Source organism: Protomyctophum parallelum (assembly GCF_964188405.1).
Source record: "Protomyctophum parallelum genome assembly, chromosome: 6".
Lineage (NCBI taxonomy): Eukaryota > Metazoa > Chordata > Actinopteri > Myctophiformes > Myctophidae > Protomyctophum > Protomyctophum parallelum.
The window spans coordinates 1,206,029-1,229,427 of record NC_139701.1 but is presented as its reverse complement, the minus strand read 5'-3'; the positions used below and the strand labels follow the sequence as shown (position 1 = coordinate 1,229,427).

Genomic DNA, 23,399 nt, shown 5'->3' with positions numbered 1-23,399 from the left:
CCTTGTTGGTGTCACAGGGGTCACCAATCAAGTCATTGTCCTGATCCAGCTGATGGAAAAAGAGGGAAAATAATGTCTCTCAAGTATTCATCAATACTCCCTGCAGTGAACATTTATTCGTTCATATTTTATCATTGCTATTGTTTATCATCATTTGTTTAGTCATCAGCGCGGTTATTAAATTATCATTCATGATGACTATCATGTCTTCCATATGTGAGTTCTGAATGAATCAAATTTAAAAGCATTATTTTGAATGAAAGGTTTGGATGGTATCGTTGGCATACAATCATCAGACTGTAAAGCTGTCGCTGATGACTCGTGTTTGGTGTCAAGCTAAGGACTGTACATAATTCCTTCTCTTCACTTTCAACATTCTGTTGTATGCTGCTACATGAGCACGTTAAACCCAAGTTACAGTATCATTCATTTCATAACAGCTTATATAATAGTACTGTAAATATCAATAAAAAGACAGATCGTCACTGATCAGGGTTGGGGACATAAGGACAACTATCACAGGCGTCTCCCACGTTGTCTCCGTCCCGATCCTTCTGGTCAGTGTTAGGCACCCTTTTACAGTTGTCCCTTTGGTGAGAATTCCTAACAGCCAACACAGTGGAGAGGACTTGGCTTTTATTGGTTATACACAAAGTGCTGATGTGGGTGATAGAAGCAAAATGGTTTCAAAAGTTACGTGGTAAGATTTTTTTTTTTCTCGAAATAATTAAATGATAAACAAATATACTTATTAAAGGACCACTTCACCACTTTTCAACCTATCTTCATATAATAGGTCCTCACTAATAATCATAAAAAATGTCACGATTTTTGTGTCTGTCTGTGTCTCATAGGACGGCTGCCCACAGCCCTCCTATGAGACACAGACAAGAGTAGAAAAGAATTGCACCATGTTTTCATGATTATTAGTGAGGACCCATTATATGAAGATAGGTTGAAAAGTGGTGAAGTGGTCCTTTAACTGATTGACATACTAACCGTCACCATCGATGTCCTCGTCACATTCGTCTCCCAGTCTGTCTATGTCGGTGTCTTTTTGGTCGTTGTTTTTGATGGCACGACAGTTGTCACAAGCGTCACCAAAATCATCCTCGTCGACGTTCCTTTGATCTACGTTGGGCACCAACACACAGTTGTCCTATAGTGTCCAGAACCAGAGAACAAATAGATAGATTTACATTATACAGTTCATAACATCCATTCATGGAACTGTCTGCACAGGCTTCCTGTGCGATACAGGATTGATCAAGGTTTTGCTTTTTGTTTTTAAATGTTTAAATGGTTTGGCACCCATTTATCTCTCTGAACTACTCAAACCGTATGTTCCCACAAGGACCCTCAGGTCCTCTGACCAGCTTCTCCTGGTGGTGCCTAAATCAAGGCTGAAGCTTAGAGGGAACCGGGCTTTTGCAGTCGCAGCTCCAAGCTCTGGAATGAGCTGCCCCACTCTTCAGGTGTTTAAATCACGCCTCAAGACATATTTTTATTCTTTGGCTTTTTTTTTGTTTTTAATAATAATAATAAAAATGTCCCCCCCATTCTGTGTTTCCTACAACTGGAGGTCTGAAAAAAATCATTAACATGGTGAAACACATCTTGATGATGTCATCAAGATGTGATTCACCATGTTACTTTGGTGAATGGTACTTTATACAGTTAGTAGCCTAAAGAAATGTATGGGTTTATATTCATTCTATATTCACATTCATCTACTTGTGTGTCTCTTTGAGAGTAGTCTCTCAAGACAGACTGTTGCCTCGCATTTCGAGGAACAACAGGGGAGGCGCTGTTTTCCCGAATATTTGACGATGGGATTCTCAGATTGCTTTGAGAGAGCTGTGAACTCTCCAGACCAGACGGTGGCGGTATACACCTTATGGTATAGTAACCCGCCATAAAACTCAAAGAAGAAGAAGAAGAAGAAGAAGAAGAAGAAGAGAAGAAGAAGAAGAAGCTGTGAGGCGCTCTGAATCAAGCCATGAACCATTGACCCTAATTGCATGCTGCAGAGCACAGAATGTTCTGGAGAAAACAGGAAAGAGAAGCCTGTTGAACAAACAATTTGGCAAACAGGCCTATATGAATGTGAACAGATTGTTTTCATTTAAAGAGATTCTTTGGTTGATCACAGTCTATTTTGAAAGAAGAGTGCTGTATTTTGATCTTTTGAGAAGTTTGATCCTGGAAGGCGCTGGCTGGAACCCTGTCTATTGTGTGAACTTTGTGAACACTGACTTGGTGAGTGAACCAAGCAGCAGCCATGTTACACTATGTATAACTTTCATGTTTTGATTTAATTGTATATCGTAATTGTATATCCAGCTAATTAGTAGTAGGTAAGATGAAGACGATGTTTTATTTTTGTTTTCTAAACTTTTAAGGGTGTTATCCTAATTATATGACCGTTTTTTAAACAGGTCAGGTATTTTGCTTTGTCTGGTGACTCGAGTGGGCATATCACTCTGGTGAGCTACCCAAGATTCTACCATCAAGATCCTCAACAAAGCAGAACCCTTCAAATGGATAGAAATGGAGGTTTTGGTAGTGTGGTGTGGTAGGACTCAACACTACCACTGCAGCACACAGTGAGACTTTGTATTGCACCTTGCATACACATTGCACACTACCCATACCTGGATGTACTCTTAACCCATTCTGAGTGACCTGAGATCAGATTCACACGAGGTTTCCACTGGACACACACTGGTCTGATTAACCCATTCTGACCTGAGATCAGATTCTAAAAAGTCAGTCGTTCTTCGATTTTTCTAAAAATAGCAGACCTACAAGCTCGTATCGCGATATGAGCTTGTAGATCTGCTATTTTTCAATGGCTAAAGCATAACATGATGCCCAACACCAAATGGGTGCCCAGTCAGAATGGGTTAATACCTGTGAGAGGGTGTTTATGGGTTATTATTATTATTGAGTTCAAGTGAATTGTAATGTGATGGTATAATATAGTGTAGATATTTTATTTCTGCATTCCCTTGAGTGATATTGTGGATATTTGATTATTTGATTTGTTGGGAAATTGATGCCTTTACTTTGAATAGTTTAAGGTGAAACAAGAAGGTAATTTGATAAATAAGAAGGTATTTAAATAATAATAAAATAAGAGGAATACATTTGTTAAGGTATTAAATAATAAATAAAATAAGAGGAATTAATCCTTAACTAACTTATACATAATAAAAAGTATTTACCTGCTTTTCCTGTGGAGCTAATGGGGTTAATAGGAGCTACTTATCTGGTCTCTCACAGATTTCTAAGTACAGATGTTTTGGTTGAAGACCTGACGCCTATAGATTTCTTCTCCACTGTGCCACAGGTAATGAGGCGGTAGATGACCACATTCCGAGTCTGCCCAATGCGGTAGGGCACCGGCTTTAGTTTCCACATACTATTGGTTCCGACTTGCGGTATATGCGCGGTCTACGGCGTGGGCATCGGTGGCAGGGTTCCAGCTGGGGTCATAGATGACCATACGGTTGGCAGCGGTCAGGGTGATGCCTACGCCTCCCACTTGGGTGGTCAGCAAGAAGACCATGTAGCGTTTGTCTTTCTGGAACTTCTGGATGGACCTCGAACTCCATGTTGGAGATGAGACTCATTGTCGCCATCTCCCTCAGACAGACATTCCAGCAGACCCGGCTCAGATCCAGCTTTAGTAGGGAGCGACCTCGGCTAGAACTTCAGCCTCAGGACCTTGAATTCCATGTTGGAGATGAGCGTTTCATCCGAGATGCCCTCAATCCTGCATGCTGCAGACACATTGTCGCCATCTCCCTCAGACAGACATTCCAGCAGACCCGGCTCAGATCCAGCTTTAGTAGGGAGCGACCTCGACTGGTCGCACAGTTTCTTCAGGACCATAAGCTCAGCAAACGGTGACCTGGTGGTGGTGAGCAGCTGCTTGATGTAATTCAGAGACAAGAACTGACGGTAGATGTTCTCCTGTAGCTTGCTCAGGAACATCCAAAGTAGGCCTACGACCTTTCTGGGCATTTCTGCATTCCCTTGAGTGATTTTGTACATTTGTTGGGAAATTGATGCCTTTACTTTGAATAGTTTAAGGTGAAACAAGAAGGTAATTTGATAAATAAGAAGGTATTTAAAGAATTAATAAAATAAGAGGAATACATTTGTTAAGGTATTTAAATAATAAATAAAATAAGAGGAATAAATTCCTTAACTAACTTAAATGACCTTAGATTAGATTTAAAACCTGACAAGGACAACTAAAATACGACTCAAATAGGATAAAAAGTATTTACCTGCTTTTCCTGTGGGAGCTAATGGGGTTAATAGGAGCTACAAGAACTAACGGTAGATGTTCTCCTGTAGCTTGCTCAGGAACATCCAAAGTAGGCCTACGACCTTTCTGGGCATTTCTGCATTCCCTTGAGTGATTTTGTGGATATTTGATTTTGTACAGTTGTTGAGAAATTGATGATGCCTTGTATTGCCGTCTCCAGGCACAAATCATACATTTTTCCAAAGGGGGCACTTAATTTTTCAACCCCCCCCCCCTATGTATAACAAATAGTCGCCTATTAACAAAGTGATGCATTGGAAAAAGGCTACAATTATGCAGAATCAACAACAAATGCATGCAAATATGTTGAGCATTATAATGTCTTCTGCATATATTACCATGTATTTCTATTAACTATTCAATTAATTTGAACATGTATATATTTATAATAATCATGAAGAACTTTAACATTTGTAAAGAATAATAAAATATTGGTAGGGCAGGGCACAAAGTCCCCCCTGTAGAGACTCCACTGATGCCTCCCTTTACTTTGAATGAAACATTAACAAGAAGTTAATTTGATAAATAAGGTTTGTTTGATTTCATAAAAATACAATAAAACAAATACTTACCGGGAATCTAAAAGAGGGATAAATTGCTTAACTAATGTAACTTACGGTAGTTATACTTACCTTAGATTAGATTTAAAACCTGACGAGGACAACTAAAATAAATGGTGAATAAATAGGACTAAACTAGAGACTAAAATAGGATAAAAAGTATTTATCTGCTTTTCCTAGCATAGGGTTAATAGGAGGTACAGTACTTATCTGATCTTTCACAACTGTCTTAAGTACAGTTGTTTTGTTTTGTATGAGTATTGTCATTGTTGTGTATCTGCTATTCTATTGTATGTAATACAAGCTGTCGGGCTATTACTAAACCTTACCCATGGTCTGTGGTCTAAATTATTCTCCCTGCTTACTGCTCCTCCGAACCTAGTATAGCCCTGTAAATAATAACTAAGGGGTTATACACATGTCTGCTGTAGTCTAAATTGTACTGTAAGTACAGTACTTGAGTAAATGTACACAGTGAACTGTGATCACTGTGAGGAATGAATTGTGAACATAGTATTTATGTTGTCATGTAGGAACCTGTGAACATGGTATTTATGTTGTCATGTAGGAACCTGTGTGTTGAGGATTCCATCTCCATCAGCATCCTCGTCACACGCGTCTCCTTCTCCGTCTCTGTCTGCGTCTTCTTGACCAGAGTTTGGCACGGTTAGACAGTTATCCTGGAACAAGACAACCCATTTAACCAAACTACTAAGTATTCTAGAGATCCATAGTGACTTGTATCAATATGTTCAGGCTGTTCTACCGGACAATGCATATCTAGATCAGTGGTTCCCAAACTGTGGCACGTGCATCCCTTGTGGTGCTATGGTTTTTTATTTTAAATATATTAACCCATTTAGGCCTGACGTCGAAATTTAAAAAAACGTCTTCTAAATCCTGACAGTTTTCTGGAAAAACCTTATGTTTCTGTATCAGTGGTGCTCAATATTTCATGTCAACGACCCCAAAGATTATATATGCCTCCGCCCCCCCCCCCCCCCCCCCCCATCTGAACATATGTTGTTCCAGGGACTCAAAGATTTGAGTTAAAATGTTCACTCTGTAATAATAAATATTCAATGATTTGAGGCACATTTTCACGATTCTTCTAAAATAGCAGACCTACGTCGGTGCCACGCTATGAGCTTGTAGATCTGCTATTTTTCAATAAATGGGTTAACATTATGCCAATATATGGCAAATACTGTATATGCAGAATATAGCCATATATATGCCATATTCAGGTTCATACATGTGCATACTGTATATGTGGATAAATAGGAAATATCTGTCTTTATATAGCTTATACTAATATATATATATATATATATATATATATATATATATATGTGTGTATGTATACTTGTATGTGTGTGTGTGTGGGGGTGCATCAGCTGGGTCGGGAGGTAACTGGGTGCATGGCCATAAAGGTAATATGATATGGTGCAAGTGTTGACGTTTACTGATTTTAATCCCTTAACCCATGTAGCCTATGGTATGGCATAAGTGTTGACTTTTACAGATGTTAGTCACTTAACCCATGTAGCCTATGGTATGGCATAAGTGTTGACTTTTACAGATGTTAGTCACTTAACCCATGTAGCCTATGGTATGGCATAAGTGTTGACTTTTACAGATGTTAGTCACTTAACCCATGTAGCCTATGGTATGGCATAAGTGTTGACTTTTACAGATGTTAGTCACTTAACCCATGTAGCCTATGGTATGGCATAAGTGTTGACAGATGTTAGTCACTTAACCCAGTCAGAATGAATTCTACAAATGTCTTATCTAGAAATATCAGTTCTCTGAAAACACTTGAGTTGCTATCGGTGGTATTCAAACTTTTTCATGTCAAGGACCGCCAAAATATCAATATTTTGTCCCAGGGACCCCCAGATGCAAAGATTTGAGCTAAACTTGTTATTATGGATGTCAGATATTATTGGCCTCCCGATAGTATCGGAAATTAGGAGTTGGACAATATCGGGATATTTGTAAAAAAAAAAGTCAATATCGGACATCCCTACATATTATATAATATATATAAATGTTTAATATAAAATATTAAATTGGCACAGATTTTCAAGATATTTCAAAAATAGCAGATCTACAAGCTATTTTTGAATAGCCAAAGTATAAAATAATGGTTAAAGTGGTTAAAATTAAACGGATGCTTTCCTGACTACTGGGTTACGCCTTTTTTATACTTTAAATTGTTTTCAGAAATGGTGTACTGCGAGTCCTTCCAGAATATGCCATACACACAACTGGTCACTCCATCAAGAATTATTCATTACATAATGCATTAATAATTAATATCATTCATTCATAATTCTTTCCAGTGTGTTTGTTTATATGTTTTCCCCTGGACCTCCAGAGTGACTCACCTTGGCACAGTTCCTCTCGGGACATTCCAGCTTGGCGTCGGGGAATCCATCGATGTCTATGTCAGGCCCACACAGGTAGCCGTTACCAGCCCAGCCCACTCCACACTGCCAGGATGGAAAATGGTTGATGTGCATAAAAACAGTGAGTGAATATGAGAACACACAACGCCATTATGACGGCTTTGATAGCAACAGGACTGTAATCCATTATATCGTCGCTGTTGAGTGGACAAAATGGTTACTTTTCAGGAAATGGGGGGGGGGGGAAAGAACCATTCATTGTATAGTTATCATCCAGTCACAAGCTCTTGTTAATACTTTTCATTTATTAAATACTCAAAACCCAAAGACACCCCTCCTAACCATATACTGTACACTTTCACTTTAAAAAGTCTCCAAAAGCGCACCATGTTGAAAGGTTTTGGAACGTGTACTGTAGTAAATGTTGGTAAATCAATCTGACCTGAGTGACCACTAGTTGCTTATCCCATTTTGGGGCGGGAACCCCTTTTGGTGTTTTAAATTTAAATTTAATGTTATAATTTTGAAAATTTGAAAAATCGTGAAAATTTCAGAAAACTGGAGGATTTAGAAGATTTATTTTTTTTGTAATTTTGAGGTCAGGCGGCCTGAATGGGTTATTGACCCCTAGTGGTGGACAGTGCACTGACCTGACACTCTATGCCTCCCTCGCGGTGGACGATGCACTCTGCGCTGGCATGGCAGGGGTTGGGTTGTCCGTTCCCGCAGGCCCTCTCTGGTTTACAGCCCCTCTTCTGGTCCCCAACGTAACCTGGCTTACAGGGGCCACACCTGAATGAGCCCTGAGACAGACAGATAGATAGATAAGTCGGTGATTCTCTAGTTTCGCGAAAGACACCATCAGCAGTGAATGATGACAGTAAATGGTGCATTTATATAGCGCCTTTATCCAAGGCGCTTTACAGAGATTGTGCATTACATTCACCCATTCACACACACATTCATACACCGATGGCAGCGGAAACCATGCAAGGCACCAACTAGCACATCGGGAGCAATTAGGGGTTCAGTGTCTTGCTCAAGGACACTTCGACAGTAACTCTGGGGGAGCCCGGGTTCGAACTGGCAACCTTACGGTTACCATCCAGGCACTCTACCCCTGAGCCACCACAGTATACATCTGATATACAGATCTGCACTGCAGAAAGAAATTCACACAACAGCATCATTACTGTATCCTGCACTAGTCCATATGCAGTCATTGACAACGGCATCAACAGAATGCACTGATGTCAATACAACGTCAACATTATTGTCGCGGTACAATTACCGCAGTGTTACTTATACTGAGGAATAAAATGCACAGATAATATTACGATAAAGTCAGTATCCAAGCAGTAGCCTATGTCCGAGAGATTACAACCCACATGGGCTATTACATCCATCACATAGCTTGGCATTTAGAAAGAGAGAATTTGTTGAATAATCCATTCCACAAAATTATTTTGAAATTTCCGACAGCAAGGGTGTTTTTCAATGTTTAAACAACCGGGGTCCTCCCAGGGGTCTGTACTTGGCCCCTTTCTTTTTGCCTCTCCAGTGACAGTCTCCATCTCTTTGCCAAAAAGAGCTGATCTACAAGCTCAGTTGAATCTACAAGCACTGTGAACTTGCAGATATGCTGTTTTCACGGAATGCAATGCATCGTTATGCTATTTCTGCAAGCTGCTTACAGATTTTCACACAGCATGCCCAGGATTGGGATGCTAGCTAAATTCAATGTGGTTAAGTTCAGAACAAAACTGTCAGATAGCCTATTATTCTGTAAACTTACAGGAGTGTTCATGCAGATGGAGTTCTCCACACAGCTTCTGTTTTTGGGACCCTCGCACTCATTAATGTCCTTGCACACCTTTGTGGGAGAAGAAACGGACACTTTGATTGATTGATTGATGTTTGATTGACAGAAATGCTGAAGCATAACTATCAGTAAACTGATACAGTAAATAGCAAAAAAGAACATGTATACTGTAAATTAAACATTTTCCAACTGGAGCCTCAAAGCCCATTGAGGGTTGGTACCTGTTTGTTGGCAGCAGCGTAGGCCTCAAAGCCTCAAAGCCCATTGAGGGTTGGTACCTGTTTGTTGGCAGCAGCGTAGGCCTCAAAGCCTCAAAGCCCATTGAGGGTTGGTACCTGTTTGTTGGCAGTAGCGTAGGCCTCAAAGCCTCAAAGCCCATTGAGGGTTGGTACCTGTTTGTTGGCAGCAGCGTAGGCCTCAAAGCCTCAAAGCCCATTGAGGGTTGGTACCTGTTTGTTGGCAGCAGCGTAGGCCTCAAAGCCTCAAAGCCCATTGAGGGTTGGTACCTGTTTGTTGGCAGCAGCGTAGGCCTCAAAGCCTCAAAGCCCATTGAGGGTTGGTACCTGTTTGTTGGCAGCAGCGTAGGCCTCAAAGCCTCAAAGCCCATTGAGGGTTGGTACCTGTTTGTTGGCAGCAGCGTAGGCCTCAAAGCCTCAAAGCCCATTGAGGGTTGGTACCTGTTTGTTGGCAGCAGCGTAGGGTTTAGGGTTAGGGTTAGGGTTAGGATTGAGGGTTGGTACCTGTTTGTTGGCAGTAGCGTAGGCCAGGCCCACTCCCTGCACCACCGGGCCGGTCCAGCCTGCATTACACGCCCCACAGCGGAACCCTGGCGACGTGTTGATGCAGCGCACACCCATGTGACACGGCATCACCGTGCACTGCACACACACACACACACACACACACACACACTTATTGTGAAGTAGGAATTCAGGACCTTTCACATCCAGATTCCATTGTGTATCCTATGGAATTTGCAGAATACATTATGATCCTGCATATCTTTCCTTGCGACTTTTCAGTTCCATCGACTAGAAGCAGATGAACTGAAAAGTCTACTAGTGGTCTACTACATGGTTACAGCCATTTATTATCCTTTTAAATAAAAATCAATTATGATAAAATAATCAATTTAGAAAATAATGTGTCAGCAATGTGACAAAAAAACTAATTTGAGGCTTCATGTGTCTGTGTAATTGATAGAAAATGTGTCATTTTGAGGGTGAACTACTCCTTTTACGTGCACGGTTGAACAAAAAACGAATGAGAATTGAGAATTTATTTTGGGTCAATTGGTTGATGAAATCCTTAATCTTCCCATGGGATGGTTTCAGCAGCGTCTCCTCTCACCTCGTCCACGTCCTCACAGCTTATAGATTATTATATTATATATATTATTATATAGATTATAGATATAGATTAAATCCTTAATCTTCCCATGGGATGGTTTCAGCAGCGTGTCCTCTCACCTCGTCCACGTCCTCACAGCTGGTTCCGTTGCCCACCATGCCATCGGGACAGGGACCACAGGAGACGCCGTCCACCGTCTCCGTGCATTTCGTCCCCGGGGGACAGGGGTTGGGGTCGCACGAGGGACGAGGTGCCGTCCCTCCCATCGCTATGCAACACACGACACCGGGTCAGTGATCTGCTGCTCATTTCATTTGATTCAGTTTAACCCATTCTGACCTGAGATCAGATTCTAAAAATGTCTTCTACATCCTGACAGTTTTCTGAAAAAGCTATGTTTCTATGTCAGTCGTTCTTCGATTTTTCAAAAATAGCAGACCTACAAGCTCGACATATGAGCTTGTAGATCTGCTATTTTTCAATAGATAAAGCATAACATAGTGCTAAGACTAATGTACTAAAGCACTGTGTATGTCTCTAAACAAAATGGTGTACAAATGGAACCAAATATGGTCTTTTTCTTATTTTATTTGGACAGGATAATGAACATTAATAAACACTAAAACATGATTTATGTAATCGCATACACATGATTGAGTAAGTGTAAATATGCCGGATTTCCATCCGTAGTCCCCAAAACATACAAAGATAATAGAGAATACATAGATAACACAGCACTCACTTACAGTGAGACAGAGAGGCATATTTAAATACATAGATAACACAGCACTCACTTACAGTGAGACAGAGAGGCATATTTAAAAAAACATTTTAGAACGCCTATAACTAGAGAATTTGTTTTCCAAGTGACCCATTTGGTTACATTTGAAATACTCTTGAGTTATGGGTCCTTGAAATTAACAAGGCTCAGAACCATTGATCCAAGGCCAAAATAATCAGCATTAGTGAAGTTTGTATACTCACCACATGCTTCACACTCCATGACAGTGTTCTTCAGGAAAACAATTTCTTTGATCTGTTGCTTCAGAAGTTCCTTGATCTCTGCCAGGGCCATGTTGGTTCCTTTGATCTGATTGATAATTTCCCCATCTGAATCACAAAACAATGAACACCAATAAGCCATCGTATGAAGCGCTTTGTTAATTCCACCATCACACCAAACATGCCCAGCAGCTGTGGCACGCCACTCACAAAATATAGCACATTAAAGCCAGAATTCAATGGGTATTTAACCACCATACCCATATTTGACTATTTAGATACATACCTTTACATAACATAGCCATGTGTGTAACTAATTTCCCAAAATATTTGTAACATGTACATTGCCATTGCAGTATACATGAGTAAACAGAGCACCATACACCTGCATGAACCATTAGTAATTTGTTCATTCATTATGCCTTTTCTTTCTTTGCTTCTATTATCTATTTTCACTCACTTCTATTTTTATTATTTTATTTTTAAAGATTTTTTGGCATTATAGATTGCAGTGTAAATTTAGGAAGGAAACGGGGGGAGAGAGAGACGGGGAGAGAAGGAAACGGGGGGAGAGAGAGACGGGGAGAGAAGGAAACGGGGGGAGAGAGAGACGGGGAGAGAAGGAAACGGGGGGAGAGAGAGACGGGGAGAGAAGGAAACGGGGGGAGAGAGAGACGGGGAGAGAAGGAAACGGGGGGAGAGAGAGACGGGGAGAGAAGGAAACGGGGGGAGAGAGAGACGGGGAGAGAAGGAAACGGGGGGAGAGAGAGACGGGGAGAGAAGGAAACGGGGGGAGAGAGAGACGGGGAGAGAAGGAAACGGGGGGAGAGAGAGACGGGGAGAGAAGGAAACGGGGGGAGAGAGAGACGGGGAGAGAAGGAAACGGGGGGAGAGAGAGACGGGGAGAGAAGGAAACGGGGGGGGGAGAGAGACGGGGAGAGACATGCAGCAAAGATAAAGGAAACGGGGGGAGAGAGAGACGGGGAGAGACATTTAGCAAAGATAAAGGAAACGGGGGGGAGAGAGAGACGGGGAGAGACATGCAGCAAAGATGGTTGGGAACAGGACTCGAACCCAGGATGCACTGCCAGGCCTTCATGTAGGTGCCTGGACCGTTGGACCACCTGCCCAGGCCTTGACTCTGTCTCAATCCTTTTCATCTTTACCAGTTTCGCCACATATTGCTTCAACGTTGCGTTATCTAAACAAACTTGAATTAAAACTCTTTCCATGCCCATGACGTCTTTAACAACTTTTTTCAAAGTGTCAATTTGTGCCCTTGACGACGTTGATGACTTTTTGATATTTTCGGGGTACAGACGACCGTCGCTTCCACTAACCGTAGGCGGTAGGTAGGTCGTTTCCATAGGAGCCGATTTCCATAATGGTGAGCGATCCAAAAATGTCCCCTCCATTCAATCCTGTTATTACCACGGTCTTTTCTCTGAATCTTTTCTCCATCCCCACCTGGATTGGCAATTAGGTGATATTTGGACCTCAATGAAAAATCTTCGATGCCCCGCGGTTAGCATATTAGTGCTTCTAGCAGCACAGAAGGAGCTCCAGAGTGTCTCAAAGATAGCGGATAGGGATTCTGTGCCAGTGCCTTGCGTTTCCTGGTGTTTTGAGTGCAGAGGGGGCCAGGCACAGAGCGCATCCATATACTGTAGGCTGCACCTTTAGTAGCTAAAGAGTGCAGGGACGGGGGACACCGAAAACAGCTGATCTACAAGCTCTCAGCGCATCGCAGTGCGACACATTGTGAGCTTGTAGATCAGTCGTTTTGAGATTTATTTTTGGCTACAATTGCCCCTTTTATGGAAGTTCAGCCCTTGCCTCTCTAACATTCTCTGCACGTCCCTAGTGGAGAGGCAGGCTACCATTCATCATGTGTACACTAGAGGCAGGCTACCATTCAACATGTGTACACTGTGTACAGTGGAGAGGCAGGCTACCATTCATCATGTGTACACTAGAGGCAGGCTACCATTCAACATGTGTACACTGTGTACAGTGGAGAGGCAGGCTACCATTCATCATGTGTACACTAGAGGCAGGCTACCATTCATCATGTGTACACTAGAGGCAGGCTACCATTCATCACGTGTACACTAGAGGCAGGCTACCATTCATCATGTGTACACTAGAGGCAGGCTACCATTCATCACGTGTACACTAGAGGCAGGCTACCATTCATCATGTGTACACTGTGTACAGACGGACTCATTACCATTCATCATGTGTACACTGTGTACAGACGGACTCATTACCATTCATCATGTGTACACTGTGTACAGACGGACTCAGTCATCACACCACGTTCCCTCCGGTCCCATGCCTGCCATTCCTACAAACCATAACACTGACTGAAATAACATCCATCCACTACCACCTCCTCGGCAGTATTCTCAGTAAAAGCCTCCGCTTTTGGGGAGGAATGAGCAGAAATCTCTCAAAAACAAAACAAGGTTTTCCTTTACAGAAATGTGCAACGCAACATGATCTCAAGTTGTTAATGGTGTTGTGTAAGTGATTCCGCCATGGAGTGTCTGTTCAGTAACAGGGGTCTTCCTGTCTCTCCAGGTCTTTAGTAAACAGAACATGCATTTCAAGGTCACATTTTTAGCCAATCGGGAGAGAGAACCCATACGGAATACAGGATAAACAAATGAAATGGAAGTAATGAAAACAAATAAGAAGTGAGCAGAGCAGACTGCAGATTTGATCTGGAAATCTATAAAGATTTAAGATGATAATTGGGTACTCTCTGAGTGGAAATTGGGAAACCACCTGAAAATGTTTTTTTTTTTTTTTTTAAGAACTGTAGTTCTGAACAAGTCTGGCACTCATCAGTTTGAATTACAATCAGAGCCCACTATTCAAAGTGAGACTTTTTGCTGTGATATTTTCAAATGACTGAAATGTATAGAGTGTCATGGTCTGTCTCCCTACAGACTATGTTTTCCTTGTCAGCCACTCCCACTCTCCATTCCCTCTCTCAGTCATTGTCACACACTTGTTTCCACCCCCTCTCCAGCCCTACATTGCCATGCCCATTCCACACCTGTGAACACTCCTGCAATCACCCTGCTCCCTATAAGACTGGACTCATTCCACACCTGTGAACACTCCTGCAATTACCCTGCTCCCTATAAGACTGGACTCATTCCACAAACACACTGTCAGATCATACTTCCTTGTCCCCGAGCTGTCCCGTGTTCCTGGTTCTGTGTTTTCTGAGTGGTTCTGCGTTATTGGACTTGTGATTACTCTTCTAAGGTTTGCATTCCTGTTTCCTGTTTTGTTCCTGTTTTTGTACCTTTTGGAAGAGTTCTTTGCTTTTTGGAATTCCCTGAGTTTTGTTGTGAGCTTAACAGTTTTTTGGCTTAATAAATCATTTAATTTGAACATTCCTGCTCTTGTCCTGCATTTGGGTCCTACCCCCCCTGCCTATCGTAACATAGAGCTGAAGTGCTTAATTTATGTTTTGTAATAATAATTTTGGCCTTTATTGATTGATTGAAAGCAATCTGACTGGAGATGGGGAGAGAGAAGAACGATATTTGCCTCTGAGATGTAGCGGAGCAGATCTACTAAAATCACACCGGTGTGAAAGTGAGGGGCGCTCTTATCATCGTACATTATCTCATTCCGGCCACAATTTGCGTCCTCACCTTCGTCATCAATGTTTACACTGACATCAAATTTGACGTAATATGACTATGCGGTCAAATTTACACTATGACGTAAAGTTCTCCATCATTAGGAATGTAATGCTTGTGTGGTCACACACAAAGCTGGACATAGGAGGGTATTGCTGTAAAGTAAAAATTACACTTGTGTGAATTGAAGGGCGCCCAGATTCTTGGGTGCATGTTCTCATGTCCGTGAAAAATGAAATACTTTTTTTTACAAGATGTATTTATATCAGCAAGATGACGTCTTACCATAATTTACCCTAAACAAACATTAAAGTCCATAGACTTTGGCTAGCCTATGACGTAATTTTGGAAAGCCATGCGGAGAGAGGGGGGGCAGCGCCCCTCAAAAATGCCTCAAAAGTGTATACTTAAGTACAGTACTTGAGTTAATGTACTTAGTTACTTTACTACACCAGTGCAGCCCTACACAGAGCGAGTATAGAAATGCTAATGCTCAACTAGTTACAGTATAATGAGAATTAATGACCACCAATTTTATGACCCGTCACCCTATGAGCTATGAATGTTTTTGGGGTAAACTCCTACAGTATCCTAAGTTCCTCCTACACTGTATACAAATGTATGAGGGGGAGGTGCTCTATAAAAAACATTAAGAACATATTCCTTTTTAAGGTTTGTTCCAAGAGCATAGCACCAACACATCCTACAAGCGGAATGCCTAAATTCTAATTGTTAAAAATGTGTATTGATAAATGCCAGTAATCAAATAATGGAACAATGTATAAAGATAGATATTTGTCCTATCTGACACTCTCTCACACACACACACACACACACACACACACACACACACACACACACACCCTCCAGGGAGCAGTGCAGGGACGTGTGTGTGTGTGAAGGGAAAAGAAGTGTGTTCTTTCCATCAGGGGCATCTCTGTTTTTCTGAATGAATTCCATGAAGAGGAGAGCTTCTAGACATGGTGGAATGTACTGGAGTCATTACATCTGACCCCATCCACTCACACAGCCACTGAGGTGAATATCTGACCACCTTTTTAACCACATTTGAAGGGATAGTTCACCCCCAAAATGGCCTTTTTCTATCGATTACTCACCTCATGGAGACTTGAAATCATGGATATTCATTTGTTTTTGTCGCATTCCTAAGCCAATAATTTCAGGAGACTCTTCGTGTCTCCATAGGGAACCACTGCTGGCCATCCAATTATTGGCTTAGGAATGCGACAAAAAAACGAACAATATCCATTATTGTCTCCATGTAGACTGTAGAGAGTAGTCGATAATAAATAAAAAATAAACCTGCTGTTCCTACTATTGGTATTAAAAATTATGAATTTCTTGTGCAGTACTCGCATTTGATAGAGGAGAGGATGCCACGTTATAAATCTCCCAGGGGGAAATTGAGGGTGTAAATAAAAATGACAGTGCATAACAGAAAAAACCATCAACATAGCTTTTCAAGCATCTTCATGGTGCTCTTCGTCAACATAAATAAACTGTGTTTCTATCATCATCGGATACAGTAACGTCTCCCGCTGCAATATGAAGTTAAATGTTGCACTCACCCCGGCTCTGTGCCGCTGCGGTTTGTCTAGTATCCACACACAGGACCCCAAACAGCACCAGACTCCACAGCATGATCCCAAATGACCCCCAACGACGACCCAAGACAAGAACGAGACCCCCGCCGCTCTGCTCTGGTCCTACAGAGACCACCAGCCTTCACACCACTGACCAAGTTGATCTCCTGCCCTGCCGAAAGAAGGTTTCCTTTACATAAATGCATATTGCAACATCTGAAGTTGTTGTTATACTATAATGAATAGAATGGTTGTTGATATTAATTTTAAACCCTAGTCAGGAATGCTGACTCAGGAATGCTGACCAACAGTAGGGAGCCCAAAAAACACCAAAAAGTGTTGAAAAAAATTCATGTCCTAGGTCCTTTAAGGCAAACAAATTAATTTAATTCATTATAAAATAAATCAATATCATTGTAATACCTGCAATGTGACAAGTTGTGAGCTTGTAGATAGACTGTTTTCACACAACATCCGTAGAATGTATAAAAATAGGGCATACATAGCTAATCAGACTAATCGACTTATTTGATTAACAAAAGGCAATACTGATTGTTTCATATTAAATAAAATATATCAATAAAATATGCGATTGGTTAATTAATTAACGGTTAAGTATAATGACAGAGTAATCTACGGTAAGGAACTAATGGATAGCTGCAGCCATACCTATGAAACAACAGACGAAAGGAAGAGTGGAGTTTCTGCAGTTTGCAGAGCTGTATATGTGGTCCAGACAGTCCTCTATCCTGGCCTGAGATCAGTTCATGGAGACAACTCCTCTTCCAGGTCTGTATCCGTCTCCTTACAGAAGACACTGTGGTGCCTCCTTTCCTGCTGCAGGGCTCTTATAGCCCCCGCCCCCCACCCCCATCACTATACAGCCTGCCCAGGGAGGGAGTTCAACCCACAACCGCTTGGCTACTGGGAATTATTAATCATCATGTCGCCCTGTTTAAAGGAATTCCGACGAAAATCCTGATATGGCGGTCTGGAGTCGATGTTAGTTATTTTGGCAACAGATGAAAACATTGCAGTTGCGTCGGTGGCTCACTAGTGGCTCATGTACCATTGTGAGTGTGTGTGCAACTGTGCATGACTGCATGTGCGTGCATGCTCGTGTGTGTGTGTGTGTGTACGTGCGCATGCGCTCATGCATGTTTGTGTGTGTGTGTGTGTGTGTGTGTGTGTGTGTGATTAGTATGTTTGCCAGTGATTGGTTCAGCAGATGTTGGTAACATTCCACTGCGGCACCCAGGAGGCTGTGGTACAAACAGATCTCAGGGCTAACGGTGCATTCGTCCAGGAGCTCCACCGCGCTCAAGGAAAACTGGAAACACAAGCAGTAAAAAACAAACTACTAACATGCTCTGATCGTATGCCAACGCAGCCAAAGCACATTTTTGTCCCCTTTGTTTTTGTTTGTTTTGTTTTATTTCAGTTGGTGATTGTGAATGATACATCCTGATCCTTGTCTTTTTTTAAGTACACATTTTTGGGGGTTTTAGCACCATAAAACGGTTTCATTCTGGGAAGATGCGTCCACCTCCTCCATTGCAAACTAGTGTCTGACACACTTCGATGCTTTGAGTTTCACAGTCGGCGACCGTGTGTGTGTGTGTCATGGGACAGATTGTAGGACAGTGAGGTGTACACTACTGACCAAGGTGTACACTACTGACCAAGGTGTACACTACTGACCAAGGTGTACACTACTGACCAAGGTGCACACTACTGACCAAGGTGCTTGTGCAGTGAGTGAGGTTGTCCCACAGTAGGCCACAGCCGCCACACAGTAATGTTTGTTTATAGAAGGAAGTGATTGGGGCCGCACTGGAAGCTGACACGATGGTATTAAAATACTCACTATTTATGAACTAAATACTTAACAAGACCTCTGTTGCATGTCTTTACATCAATTTAAAGCGGTCTCCAGCAGGAGAAAACACGGGGGATGATTGTTTTAACTCCATGATGATGGCTTCCACTGCTGTGTGGACTGTAAGGAGCAGGGGTTAAGGTGTCAGATGACCTCCTGTTAAGTTAATCAGCGATGGTTTATTGCTTGCTCCTACAAAGGTTGGACAAGGAGGCCATTCGGGCCAAAAGGATACTCTCTTTCTCAGGGCATACGACCCCGGATTCACCTCTGACCTCTGCTGTAGGCCTCCTATAACAGCTTGTGGGTTATGTAATGGAGATGTTGATGTTGTGTACTATGGCCCAGTTCCTCCAGTTCCTTCACACTGACATTTCCACCAACATGATTCACAGAGCTAGAAGGTAGATAAGTAGCTATAGCCTGGGTTCCCGCCTGATTTGCTGCGTTCCGCGGATCTGAAAATGTCACAGTTACATTTTCAGATGAGCGGAATACAGCGAATCAGGCTGGAACCCAGGCTAATATGTAGCCTATAGCGGCCAACCGTTCCCGAGCCATGCGGCCCATACTGTAGGCCAGGAGCCTATAATCTCCTGTTTCTGAAGTGTGAGGCGCCTTGATGTGTACATTGCCTGGACATGGCGCTAGTATGTTGCATTGTATTGTATTGTCTTTGTTGATTCATTGAGTACAATGGACCGAGCTGCCACCCTTAGATCTCCATATATGGAGCTGACCTGACATTCCATTATGTTGATCTGACCTCATCAAACCCTAATGTACACTCAAGACACACTCCATATATGGCCAGTACAGAATTCATTCCATATGTTGATCTGTAATAAACTGCTTCACTTCATTATAACCTAAATTCAAATATTATAAGCACATTTTTGTAAGTCAGTAAAACGTATTCCATACAAAAATCTATTAAGTCAATCATGTCAAACTAAACTGAAGCATTGGTTGTCAGCTCTATCTGCATGTATGCCAAACCTCTTTGCACAAACAATCTTTATCCATATTCCATAAACGAGTCACCTCGGCAAGAATGGAGTAAAGAGATAAAGCACGCACAGGTGCAAAGGACAGGAAGAGGGGCCCCTAGAGGAAGTGGGGCCCCTATAGAGAAAGAGGGGCCGGGGGGGAAGACAAAGAGCCAATGGTTCAGATGGCATCCGTGTCAGTCATTGATCATGTCATCAATCACAGCCTTTTTTGGTGACCTTTTCAAATTAAATGTGTCATTTTGGCTAACAGGGCTGGGTGTTTCTGGACTTCTGGTAGTATTTAAATGATATTTTAGCAGCCTATTATTTCACTACCATGATGAAACCCAAACAACTGTTTCTAAAATACTGTAACGGTGATGATGACAGTATAGTATGATAACAGTAATGCCTGTGTGCAAAGTATCCTTCTTTATGGTGCTGAAACATGGACAATGAATAAGGAGTTTCAGTTTCGGGATCGTCTTGATGGAACATACACAAGACTCCTCATGCGTGTCCAGAACCTTTCATGGAGGGACCGTCCCACTGAAGCTCAGATTTATGGAGGCATCCCTCCCATCTCAGTTGTTGTGGCACAAAGAAGACTTTGAAAGAAGACACTGTAGAACACCAAGTCGGTAACGATGGAAATTGGGAGATCCATGCCCCATCCGGCTATAATACCCGTTCTAGCCGTGTCCCTTTTATGCCCATATATGAAGATTTCTGTATCTGTCTCCCTTTATGGAGTTCTGTGTCAGGCATGCCCAATTCTGCTGTAGTGTGATGTCAGAACAGGCCAGCTCCATATATGGAGCCTGGCCAGGGGCCCTGTCCAGAGCACGGGCACGGTGCCTTTTGTGGCAGTTCTGGACAACCGTGGGAACGACTGACTCGACACCGGGCACTGCGCACGGACATACGTACACACAGAGACATGGTGCATTTATAGATCGATAGATTCTTCTGTGGAGACTACCTGCCCATCAAGAGGAACAAGAACGCTCACATTTCCAGATGTTCCGAGTAGGGACACAGGACTGACTGTGAATGAACTTGGTGTGGCAATGAGCAACTTGTGTCGCAGATCTCGAGGGCACTGGAATGAAGAGGAGTAATGATGAGGTCTGTTTGGCAGTGGTGTCACTCTGTGTCCACCAGAGGTTGCTAAAACAACCCAAATATGCACACCTCTAGATCAGGCAAATATCCTCAACAAGTCAACATAATGGTAACTGCTTGTAATTAGGTATACATTTTTATCTCAGTATGAAGCTAAAATGCTTGATATATTTTTGTATATAATATTACAATTACTATATCAAGCAATTTAGCATAATGATATAACTTTTACAAATTGAGTAATCTATATTAACATTAGAGAAGTTGTCACGTGGCGCAAGCGAACTAGCCAATTAAAAGATGTGCGCATGGCCCAGGCCGTAGCGTAACGGTCTGGGCACCGGACTGGTAATCCAGTCGCAGTGTGCCGCGGGTTCGACTCCCGGACCCGACACGGCCTTTACTGCATGTCATCCCCCCATCTCTCTCCCGTTTCCTGTCAGCCTACTGTCTGTCCCTTCAAAAATCAATAAAAGGCGTAAGCCGCAAAAAAAAAAAAAAAAAAAAGATGTGCGCATGAAAAACTGTTCGCAACACCCCCACACAGGAACACTGTTGCCCTTTCACCACGCTAAATTCGCCAGGTCTATGCAAGTGAGCACAAATGACATGTGAGAAAATGCATTCACAAGCCCACAAATGCCATTCAAATGCCATTCAACACACACTACGACTCGCTTACAATTCGCGAACCTGGCAACTACTACTCCGTCTTTTAATTGGCTACTAGCTCTGCCTCTCAGCCTGTGCTGCTCTGATCTAGCCTGGTTAATAAACCAGACCGAATCAGCCGTTGGCAAAAATAAATTGCCTGCCGGCGGATTACGGTCTGGAGAGGCTCAATTGTACGCCCATTTCCTACGCCAGAGAAATGGGGCGGCCAATCGGGACACAGTATGCAATATGGGCGGGCGAGTACATTTGATTGCACACACACACACGCACGCCTGGAAGCCACGATCTCTCTCTCTCTCTCTCGCCACGCCACGCACGCACACACACACACACACACACACACACACACACACACACAGGAATAGCCGTGCAGCCTATACACGGCGTCAGTGAGACAGGACGTTATAATCTTGAATTTCAGTAAATAACTGTCTTTCTCCGCACGCGCACGTGCGCACACAACATTATTCAAGTGAAATGCGTAACGACAATATTGGGCTAATATAGGCTACCAATATGTGGGTAGCCTACAGGGATTAATGAATATATATATAATCATCTATACCAGGGCTGCCCACACTTTTTTTTAGCTACTTTCCAAACGACCAGCCCATATACCCACCAAATAAAACTATCATCCCATTGCTGAAAATAGTTACAAAATGTAATTGAGGAGCCTTTCATAGGCTACATACAGTGGTGTCCCGTCCGTCTGTACCAGGCTGACTTCTATAGGTTTTGAAAGGTATACCTTTCATTTTTTTATTCTTTATTTACCCAGGGAAGTAGCTGAGCACAGGTGCTCATTTTCAGCAACGCCCTGCACATCGAAACACACACACACACACACACACACACACACACACACACACACACACACACACACACACACACACACACACACACAAACACACACAAAATGTCATGTCAAAGGTACCTCTGGACGCCACACCTCTGATGGGTGGGGTTTAGTCTTAAGGGGTGTGTTTCTTTCACCCACTGTGTAATACAATAAATGGACGGTAGGTGGCAGTAGTACAGAGGCCAGAGAACTATAAGACAAACGCACATGGAATGGTAAATAGAGGGGGGGAATGGAAATGGTAGGGTTTTTATTTTTGGTATTTGACTTTGCTACTGATGATTGTACGCAACAACAAGTATTGCATTGTGTTTGAGCTGACAGGCCCTTTTTGATGTCAATCAATCAAGTCATCTCAGGTCATCTCAAGCGGCAGATGCAAAAATCTTTTTTATATTAAAATTATATATATTTTTAGGGCCATGTCATGTGGTCTAACTGCAAAGCCTGCAAAGTGCGCGGCAACGTAACTCTGGGATGAGCGACCGCGAAGCGGCCGCGAAATTCTAGTATTACAACATTTGTAAAAGTTACTTGTGAAGGTATTCCCAATAGTGCTGATTGTAGCTTGTTTGTTTATTTTAAATTAGGGTTATAGCACACACCTACATGTCTTTTGCTCTCTCTTTCATCGAATTTATTAGCCTGACACTCAGACTGAAAATTATTTTACTACTTATGTATCTTATTATACTGTCTCATATGATCAGCATAGTTCTAGCATCACAGAAATAGTACACAGTATAACAGTGTTAACTGTGTGTAACTGTTTTGGTATTTCTTTCTTTTTTTACTCCCAGTTTAGTAGTTATGCCGGCTATAATAATCCAGAGTCAACATTAAGGTTTTTGAGCCTCAGGGCTGTATTTTTCATGTCTTAAGTACCAGGTCTTATTACTTAACTTAAGACCTGGAGGCGTGGTCAATGCTCTTTGGCCACTCAGAATAGCCAAATGGCATTGATCACGCCTCCAGGTCTTAAGTTAAGTAATAAGACCTGGTACTTAAGACACGCAAAATACAGCCCACTGTCTCCAGAAACTATAACCCTGTGCCCGACAAGAACAGTTGCGTTTCATAACGTTGGTGATGAAATGGAATGTGAAAGCAACA

The 23,399-nt window shown here is 42.3% G+C and overlaps 1 protein-coding gene across 1 annotated transcript in view; it reads right to left on the bottom strand.

Annotated features, from left to right (window-relative positions):
* Positions 1–17,557, bottom strand: part of comp (cartilage oligomeric matrix protein) — an 18,837-nt gene extending 1,280 nt beyond the window's left edge. The window contains 12 exon segments of the mRNA XM_083768037.1: positions 3–54; positions 491–602; positions 998–1,159; positions 5,472–5,579; positions 7,293–7,397; positions 7,964–8,116; positions 9,109–9,186; positions 9,876–10,013; positions 10,605–10,753; positions 11,470–11,595; positions 16,739–16,925; positions 17,423–17,557. Of these exon segments, the coding sequence (XP_083624163.1) occupies positions 3–54; positions 491–602; positions 998–1,159; positions 5,472–5,579; positions 7,293–7,397; positions 7,964–8,116; positions 9,109–9,186; positions 9,876–10,013; positions 10,605–10,753; positions 11,470–11,595; positions 16,739–16,811 (1,256 nt within the window). The 5' untranslated portion in view covers positions 16,812–16,925; positions 17,423–17,557.
* Positions 17,558–23,399: the final 5,842 nt, after the last annotated feature.